The sequence below is a fragment of the Mesoplodon densirostris genome, chromosome 13 (assembly GCF_025265405.1).
Source record: "Mesoplodon densirostris isolate mMesDen1 chromosome 13, mMesDen1 primary haplotype, whole genome shotgun sequence".
NCBI classification, from domain to species: domain Eukaryota; kingdom Metazoa; phylum Chordata; class Mammalia; order Artiodactyla; family Ziphiidae; genus Mesoplodon; species Mesoplodon densirostris.
The window spans coordinates 4,807,670-4,818,049 of NC_082673.1; the positions used below are offsets into that span (position 1 = coordinate 4,807,670).

The 10,380-nt window shown below is 39.0% G+C and overlaps 1 protein-coding gene across 1 annotated transcript in view; it reads left to right on the top strand.

The window, feature by feature from the left end:
• TGS1 (trimethylguanosine synthase 1) overlaps window positions 1-9,455 on the top strand; it is a 38,339-nt gene extending 28,884 nt beyond the window's left edge. Inside the window, exon 13 of the mRNA XM_060115755.1 lies at window positions 7,377-9,455. Within this exon, the coding sequence (XP_059971738.1) occupies window positions 7,377-7,499 (123 nt within the window). The 3' untranslated portion in view covers window positions 7,500-9,455. The remainder of the gene's footprint in view (window positions 1-7,376) is intronic.
• Window positions 9,456-10,380: the final 925 nt, after the last annotated feature.

A 10,380-nucleotide genomic window follows, 5' to 3' on the forward strand; every position in this document is an offset into this window, starting at 1 on the left:
GCACGTTATATTGGTGTTGAATTTAGATCAAATTACAGTGGGAAATCATCTTTCCTTTTTATAATAAAATGAAGACAGCCTATCCATATGTAGGATTTTTTAAATGAGAGAAGAGATGGTGCTACAGGATTTAGACAGAGCAGAGTGGCAGAGAAGTCAGCTTTTTTGTTAAGGAGCGTTTAGCAGATCACAACCTGAACTGACAAACGGGTTGGGTTCTAAACGTTTATGAGTCTCTGCTGTTTGAAACTCAGCCGACATGTTTCTCATAGAAATGCCTATAGAGAACAGTTAAGTTCCCATCCAGGGAGATCTGTACTCTGGATAACATTTATATTTAGGGTAGTTAAGCTGACTGTGGACTCAATACAAATATAAGTTATCTTATAATCTTTCCGTATAAGTAAGAAGTCTCACTGTTTTCTGGATCTAGTAAAATATTTTTCCAGGTCGCCTTTTTCCTCAGTCTCTTATTCCCTTCCTCTGTTTGGGGTTTATTCCAGGACATGTGTCCCTTGCTATCCAGACTCTCGCTGTCAAACTCAGGCTCTTTGGAGGCAAGGTATATCTCACTCACTGAAATCACTGTAGATGGAGTGCGGGATTATTGTATATTATCTACTTGGCGCCTGTATCTTGCTGTGTTTTCCTTCATTTCTTTCCTTTGACAGCCATAGATTTGCAGCCAGTACTAGCTTTGGGTTTACCATGCTTTCCAAACATGAGAATCTTCCCTTTCAAGTAGTAAATGTATACAATATGGATAGAGGTTTGAGCAGAGTAGAATGCTTAGTCTCCCCAAAGAAGCCACACGGCAACGATTGTCAGACACCGTGTTTGTATGAAACCCCTGCGGGTGGGACGCGTTAACAGGAGGTGTCCTGTCTCCCAGACAGACCTGGGAACAGAGAGAGGAGCGGCTCCTGGTCAGTTTGATAAAGTGCCTCCTTATCCTTGTTTTTTTGTTTTTTGTTTGTTTGTTTCATCCTTATCTTTGTTTGATTTCATAACTCTTAAAATGTGATTGCTCAGAAAAGTGAGAGCCTTTGTACTTTTCAAGTCAAATTAATTTAAGTTACTTTTCCTTATAACTTGTTCATACCAGTACAGAAAGCAGGGCAACACTGAGCATCATCCCTAAGGGTTGTGCTGAGAAAATTAACCAGGGGGCCTTCCGAGCGCTGGTCTAGTAGGCATGCTCCACCCTTCCATGACTTCCCCGGATAGACTTCATGATAACAGGCCAGACCGCACCTATTTTATTGCCTGATAGAACAGGAAAATATTTACAAATTAACCCAACACTGTAGGTAAAACTTATCCTGCGATTATTTAAGTTCTATCTTTAAGTATAGAAATTGACATTAGATTGAATCAAGAGACATTTCTAGTCGGCGGAATCCTTGAGGCTCCCATCAGAGCCAATACATAGTGTCTAGGAAGTGTCACAGTCATCGCACTTCTAATGGTTTATTTTGTGAGGTAGCGAGGGAGGACTTATTTACAGGGAACATTTCTAAAACTTACCATATAAAAGAATCCGGTTATATGCATCTGAATAGTTAAAACTATTTGTAGATATGGAAACTATTAGGTAATTTTGTTATTTGGGGAAACACTTTAACTATAACAAAATTCAGTTCATTAGCATTTTTAGTGTTTGATTTTTGGCCGAATACCATAAAAGTTTACCACTAATTTCTTTGCAAATATTAGTTCTAAGCTATTATAGCAATCTGCTTATTCAATAAGAGGAAAATTCGGGCCTTACTCGTTTCTAAATATTAAGCTTGATAAGAAGTTGTGTCAAATTGCTCTAAATGAAATTTCCATAGTAGAAATCTGGTCTGATGGCAGCACTTTCATGTAGCCAAAAACTATATCCATATGGTAAATGTGATAAGATCACCCCAACAGTTGGAGGTCCCTTAAACTCCAGGTGTGGACACCAGAAGCAGGAGAGAACAGAAAGAGGGCTGAGAGCTGGACCGCGCTTCTGGTACACGTAGGAGTAGTAACTCTGAAACTGCTTTCCCTGAAAAATGCCCAGCCTTTAAAACTCAGGGCACTCATCCTACAGAATTACATTCGTCCTGCAAAGGACTGTCCCCTGCATTTATATACAACATGGTAGCCTTGTCATAGTGGCATACGTACTTAGAGTTTGCAGGGTGCCCCGCACGTTCCACTGGATCCTCACGACAGCTGTGCAGTGAGCAAGTCAGGTCGTCGGCCTGCTCGCACTGATGCGTGAACGAGGGACGTGTAAGCATTTGCTGGTCTTGCTTTCTCCCGGCGGCAGTTAGTGCCTCCCTGTCTCCTGCTGACAGGGTCCTCATTACCCGTCACAGAGTTGGCCACCGTGAGAGCGGGAGCCGTGCACAGAAGTTGAGGTGACAAGAGGAGCGAAGAGAATTAGAATTTTTGCTGGGTCGGTTGTTTCATTCCTGACTGGCGAGCAGGACAGCAGGGGCTAAAACTTCCCTCAGAATGCCAGGCGCTCACTGCTGGGCTTTGTCTGCCATGGGGGTTCTCTTCTTTCTTCTAGCCACTGGCCCCCAGGTTTCTAGACCAACTCTGTTCCTAGTGAAATTCACTGCTTAATCATATGTTGCGATTCAGGATACAACTGATCAGCTTCTAACGTTGATCAGCCAGCCTTTCCCTTGGAAAGTTTGCCGCTGGACAGTTAGAGCAGTATTATTCATTCTTGGATGGCACATACATTCTATTTCTTGGGGGGGCCTGTGAAGCTGGCCTCCTAAGGCTAATTGAGAAAGTTCAGACGCTTCTGAACCTAAGCTTATATTTCCTTCCCTCCTCCGAATAAGTTTTTCAATAAAGGATGCCATACACAGGGCTGTACACAAGTCCTGTGCCGTTAACCAGGGGCTTCCTTGTTCTCTAGTCTGTTGTGCTTTAGAGAACTTGTTGAATTTAAGAACAGTCTTCCTGTTTCCAGTACCTGTTCTGGTAACGGGTGAGGGGCAAAGCTGAGTGAACTCTGGTTATTATAGCCTTCTCCTGAGAGGTGCATGTAGGTGAGCTTTGATGACCAGGAGAATTTTTTTGACGTGTCACCAGTGTGCTCCTGTTGACAGTGATGGCTTTTCAAAACCTTATTTGTCTTAATCAACAAATAAATATTTGAAGGAAGAGAGAAACAGAGAGGAAATAATGTCTGTGAGAGCCTGAGGTAGCATTCGAGTTGTATGAAAAACAGCAAAAAATAAAAAATAAGATTTATTCACTTAAGCATAGAAATCTCACTTCTGTTTACCATGTGCAGAGATATGGAACTAATTTCAATAAATATGCATAAGTTTGAGTATTGCCTGGTTTTCCATTGATAAAAAATACTCTCTTTTATTTCCCAGAGAACTGTTCATCAGAAATATTTTTGCCCAACTACTATTTTTGTGAAGTTATTAGTTGCATGTAACAAAAGAAGCTTAAGGACAAAAGGGAATTGTGGGTGAGACACTTGTCTGTTGGACATTAGGTTTCTTTTTTTTTTAATTAACTTTTTGTGTTTTTTTTGGGGGGGGGTTGTTTTTTTTATGGTACACGGGCCTCTCACTGTTGTGGCCTCTCCCCTTGCGGAGCACAGGCTCCGGACGCACAGGCTCAGCAGCCATGGCTCACGGGCCCAGCCGCTCCGCGGCACGTGGGATCTTCCCGGACCGGGGCACGAACCCGTGTCCCCTGCATCGGCAGGCGGACTCTCAACCACTGCGCCACCAGGGAAGCCCTTTAATTAACTTTTATTGGAGTATAGTTGATTTACAATGTTGTGTTAGTTTCAGGTGTACAGCAAAGTGAATCATATACATATATCCACTCTTTTTTAGATTCTTTTCCCACACAGGTCATGACAGAGTGAGTACTGAGTAGAGTTCCCTGTGCTATACAGTAGTCATTAGGTTTCTAATCAGAGCCAATATTTCAGGTGCTTTTTGCTTATGTCACTGTAATTGACAGAGATCTATAGGCCCCATAAAACGTACTCTTCATATTCACTTGGTGTGAGTTGCTTCTAAGCAAGACTTTGCATGTTGCAGAAATAATCACTTCTGCAGTGTAGTAATAGGACATTTTTTTCAGTGTTCTAATTGTTCTGTATCTTTCTTATCATAAAGTATTTATTATATAGTTTTCCATGAGGATCCAGTTTAGAAATTATTTTCTCTCATTCCGTTACCATATATTTTTACTTTAAATCAGTTTGCTTTTTTAAAAAAGTGCAATTTTGAATCTTTAACTCTTAAATCTTCTACACTGTACCTTTTATTTCACTAAAGTTATCACCTGTATTGTGATCTTTACCCATTTCCCTTTTCCCCGTCCCCAAAGAACAGCCTTATTGCCTGACATGAAATCTAGTTGATGAGAGTTCATTCCTTAGTTCTAGTTCCAGCCCAAACAAATTGTGGTTTCTTTTGGTAAATCTAGTGTATTTAAGTACAATACCAAAAATGTAGCATGTCATCCAGAGCTGCTGATTTCCCTCCCTCCTTCCTCTTCCTCTTCCTCTCCCTCTCCCTCTCCCTCTCCTTTCCCCTTTTCTCTCTCTCTCTCTCTCTCTCTCTCTCTCTCTCTCTCTCTCTCTCTCTCTCAATTTATTAAACTTTAAGAAAGGGGAAAGGAACCAGATGACATTTTGTCAGTTAAACCTGCTAGTGAAAAATAAAGAGAGCTGGAAATTGATGGCATTAAGTTTGCTTGAAACAAAATATTATTTAATGGCTTGAACTACATAATTTTTAGTCTTTCAGCTCTAGAATTCTAACCTTGAAAATATATGTACTTGTGAAAATATTAGAAAAACACAAAAAGGCTAAGGTTAGAAATTATTTTTAATTAGAACACTTAAAGTAACGTGTTAAGTTTGTTGGTTTTTTTTAATTTCTTTCTAAACACTAGACAGGCATTTTCAATACTTGTTTTAATTGTCCATCATGTGAATCTCCTGGCTAGAATGTAAGATCCAGGAAGGCAACATTCTTTGGGTTTTTTTGTTGTTTTTGTTTTGTTTTGTTTTGTTTTGTTTTGCTACACTCCACTGCCTAGAACCAAAACCTTTAAGCTACTTATTCAGTAGTTGTTGAATAAGATATTTTATTTTATATAATAATTTATAAATAACTATTTTATAATAGACCTCAAAAACTCCCACGTGGGCTTCCCTGGTGGCGCAGTGGTTGAGAGTCCGCCTGCCAATGCAGGGGACATGGGTTCGTGCCCCGGTCCGGGAGGATCCCACATGCCGCGGAGAGGCTAGGCCCGTGAGCCATGGCCGCTGAGCCTGTGCGTCCGGAGCCTGTGCTCCGCAACGGGAGAGGCCACAACAGTGAGATGCCCGCATACCGCAAAAAAAAAAAAAAAAAAACTCCCACGTAAGACGTCTTCATTCCTTTTCCTATCCAAAGCACCCAGGCCAAGCAACCCTACCTTCTCAGAGATTTGTTCTACTGTAATTCTATTTATGGCTTACAGGGTGCTCTTTTTAGAGAGATAGGTAGGATTCCTGTTCTTTAGATTTAGGAAGCCAAGCCTTGTCTTAATGGCTTTCTATATGGATGAGCAAATTATTGGTAGAACTGGTATTTAAATTCGCCTCTGATTGCTTTTCTCTGCTCTCCCTGTCCTAGCAGATTTTTTGCTGCTGTTTCAGCTCTGCTTTGCTTCTCTTCACCCGACCTCTCCTCCTTTCCTTCCTCTTCCTCTCTCCTTCCCTAACCCCAGCCCCAGAGAAAACTTCTGCTTGCCAGCCTCACTTTCTTTAAATAAATCACTATTTAAAGGAATGGGAGAAATACTGCACTTAAGTTATATCTTAACTCATAGAAAAATTATTGTGAAGCAATTATATTTTAAATACTAGTCAAAAGGGCTTTTGTTGGACAAATTCTTCATTTTGCCCTTCGTGGTGACAAGTCAGACTGACCTAAAGATACCAAAACAGAAAATAAAACACTTCTTCCTAAGAATTGCTGCTCTAGTTCTCCTTGAGTAATTATAGGCCTCGTTAGTAAACAGTGGGATGGATGTGTGCTGCTCATCCTTGTAACAGATACTTTGTTTCACTTCTGTCATCTGTTCCTATTGGTTAAAAGCCAGCTGTCTCTTGTGCGTCTCTTTGTGGGCCGGGTTGAAATTGACATTGTTACTGCCTGGGTGGGACAGCCTCTTTTTTTTTTTTTTCTTTTAGTGTGTACTATAGAATGAGCTTTGCTTCTTCCCTATTTCTGTATCTGTGACGTTTTCCTAAGAGGAAGTTGAAATGCTTTTAAAATACATACTCATTGGTGATGTACAATAAATCTTACCTTCCACTGGATGCTGGTGGAGCCTGTGTAATACCTCTGAGACTAGATCTCTCACCTCCAAACCAAACTAGACCGACAACACCTCTCTTTGCAAAATACGCAGCTACAGTTTTGCCCGTTACAGTGACATAATTACAGAGGTGGCGTCTCTGTCGTTGGTGCTGGTCCCTGGTACCTGGCGAGCCCTCCCTCCAGCACCCCATGTCTTCGGTTCTCTGAGTCCCCGGGCCTCCATGCATTCCCTTCCCCTTCAGCCTCACTGCTGCCCTGGCAAACTGATCTCTGGTGACGAAATCATGGGCAAGGAGGGAGTATATTTGCTAGTAACAGACCTGAGAGGTTGGATGAAGAAATGTTGGACCAGAACAAAACTTGTCTGTCTAAGAACTTCGGGCAAAGCATTGCTAATTTGTAGCATCATTTTGAGGTTAAGTCTGTGGGGGTGGAGAGGACGGTGCTTTCAGCTTCCAAATAACTGTGTTATTCACCGTCTACGGTAGACCTCAAAAAGAGTGATGTATTTAACCACAATAAAAACGGGGGAGTGGGAGACTTAGAACTACACACACACAAAAGAGCAACAGGTGGAGGAGGTGATTCAAGCTGGGAGAACAGCACCAGAACCCACCTAGAGAAGTAAAAGGTGTAGGTGGTAGAGGCTGGAGCTCCCATGAAAGTCGGACGGGGTCTGACTTGCTGTCGGATGTATTCCATCTTAATAAATAAACCTGATATTTGGGAACGATATGTTGATTTTCTGTCCTTCTAAGTTCTGTAACTTCTGGCATTGGAGAGGTTAGGTCTTATACAATAACATAGCACTGTGGTCCTACCCGTAATGTCAAAAGTGTCTGAAACAAGTATTTCTGCCACCAAATACTGCATCAATACCCACCTGGAAAGTAACAGTGAACGTTTGAGATGCCTCCTTATTTGAAAGACTTAAATAAAAAGCCAGAGCTGTATTATTTGATAAAGCATCTAAATGAAAGATTTCTTTTGAAACCATGCTTGTGTATGTGTGACTTTCTTCTGTTCCCTTTTTAGGTGGCATCCTTGGCTGGGCCTGGAGGGCAAGTGGAAATAGAACAAAACTTTCTTAATAATAGATTGAAGACAATCACTGCTTATTTTGGGGGACTGATCCGCAGATCAGCCTCTGAATCATAAATGAGGTGGTATAGAGACCAAAAGATCATAGCAGTCAGAACACTATTCACTTGGAATTTCTTCTCTGTATTCACTGATACTTTGTACCCATAGTCAAATGGGTATTTGTACCCCAATACACTTTTTCCCCACATTGATGCAGTACCATCCGGAATTTGCTTTTAAACATCCATTTATTTTATAAAGTTAGTGTTTCTTAAGTTTCTATTAAAAAAATGTGAAATATATTTTGTAATATAGAAGTTTATGTTCTTTTTCTATTAAAATGGCAGTGAAAGGAAGAAGAATATGTGTTGCGTAACTATTCATCCAAAAGGTGTGTTCAGTCATTTTTAAAGTAGGTCAAAATTCAGGGACAGGGGACTCTTTCGCCACAGGGGATCTGGGATCTTTATCTTGTAATAATATAGGCATATTAAACATGGTTTTGGCTGGGATAGAGCTGGGGGATTGAAATAAACTGGAAATTTTCCAGTAAGTATTAGAAAAAAATAACTGTTAAATAAAAAACAACTTTGTTGGAGAATGGAGCAGTGCTAACTTTAGTCTCTTGAAACTTTACAAAGTTTGCCTGATTGCCTTGCAATACCACAGCAGTTGAACTGATCATTAAGGATAAATTAATTTCTTATTTTTTAATTTGCAACATCAAAATCTGTCAATGTTCTAGGTTTTTATACTTTTTCATCAGGTAGGATTAGTGTCTAAACCATAAACTTGTCACCACTTTTTAAATAATGGCAGCGTTGGTCATAAACAGCTCTATACGTGGCCCTTAGCACTAGAATATGCTTACTTAGCCACTTGGGGTGGGAGATGGAAGGGTAAAAGCAGATTTCCAAAGTCCCCAATTATTTTTTTAGTTTTTGTCACTTCACCTTTCATGCATATACTTTTTTCCACAATACATTTTCTTGTGTATTGTTAACATTAAAACTAATTTGTCTTCCTGAACATATGTGACCGTGTATACGTAGAACAGGAAGCCTAACCAAGGTTAAAATATTCCTGCCCTCTAATGGCACAGATATAGCTGACTTATAAAATGACTCATTGACAGATTAGTAGTGCTCAAAAGAACTTTATCTACTAAGCAGCCCCCGTGTCCAAATAAAATCTTCCAGAGAAGCCAAATCATGTTCTAGTCCGACTCGGTTTTATTTTCTTGTTAAATTATAAAACTTTTTAAAGACACTTTTATAAAAGTGAATATGTATTCCAACAGTTTAAATACAAAGTGAACACAGCACCCTCACCTTACCATCCGCCCCTGCCTTGAGCCCATCCTCTCCATCCCTATCTCCCACATTTCCACTCTTTTTCCCAAAGACAACCGCTACTGACACTTTGGTGTATATACTTTAAGACACTTCTCTGCAGTATAAGCTTGTGCATACACAGTGGGATGGGGTGGGATTGGATTATATTATTTTGGCATTTGAGGTTTGTTTTTAATTTAATGTCTTACAAATTTTTCCACATCAATACGTATACATCTTCTAACAATCACATAATATAAATCTATGAGAATTTCTCTAACCGTTACCCAACTCTGAACACTTACATTGTTCCCAGTTTTTGCAATTGCAGATAGTACTATGGTGTATATTTTTAAGTAGAGGAGATTCCTAGAAGTGGAATTTTTAAGTCAAAGTTCATGCTTATTTTTTTCTTTAATGTATCATGTCAGGTTGCCCTCCAAAAATGTATATTCTCACTCGCTATGCATGAAAGGGGCCAGTTTTCCCCACAGCCTCAAAAACATAGCATATTTTTTCACTTCTTACTGTTACCAATCTGAACAAACAATAAAGTTATTTTAATTTGCATGTCCTTATTACTAGTAAGGTGTGAGCAATTTTTCATATATTACCCAAATTGCACGTGTTAGGCATCTAATGTTGTCACCAAATGAATAGCTAACTGCTACATCACTTTCTATCAAGTGAACTAACATTTCTCCATTAATTTGTTTTATATCTTTCAATAAAACTTCATCATTTTAATTGTATAAATCTTACATTTTTTTGCCAAGTTTGTTGCTTGATATTTCACACTTTTTGATTTTGAATGGGGTCTTTTTTGCTGTTACATTTTCTAACAGGTGTATTGTATGTATGTAACAGTGCTTTTAATTTCTTCCTTACATCCAGTCACCTTACAGAACTCTGTTTAATAGTTCTAATAGCTTTTCAGTTACTTCACTTTGATTTTCTAAATAGGCAGTCGTGACATCTGCGTGAGTCGTTCTCTTTACCAGTGTGTATACCTCTTAATTCTTATTCTCTTCCTATTGCATCGGTTAGGACGCCAGGAATGTTATGATAATGGCATTTTTTTACTTGCCTTTTATCTTACAATGAAAGGCTAGAAGCATTTCTTTTGAATGTTATTGCAGCTTGCATTAAAATTAAAGATGCTGCTTTTCTTTCCTAGAATTTTTTGTTCATATTTAATAAAGTACTTAATTACTTTTGAAATTTCCAGTTATTCAACCATATCTGCATTTTATCTTTAAATCCTGCTCTATCATAATGTATTATGTTAGTTCACTACTGGATTTCACTTGAAGAGTTTACTTTGTTTTGTCTTGTTTTGTTTATGTTTGTTTTTTGTGCACCTTGCTTGGTTTTGGTGTCAGAGTTAGACTATTCTGGCAGAATGCTCTGGAAAGTGTTTTATTTGTGTGTGTGTGCTAAATAACATTAATCTTTTCATTTGGGTTTTTAAAAAATGTCTTGATAAGTTTTTTTTTAAGTTATAATTCCCTGGAAAACATCCATTTACCTAGATGTTGGTTTATGGTTTATTGATATAAAGTTAGTACATTTTCTCCTATTTGCTTTCATTCCTTTTTTTTTTAATGTTTATTTATTTATTT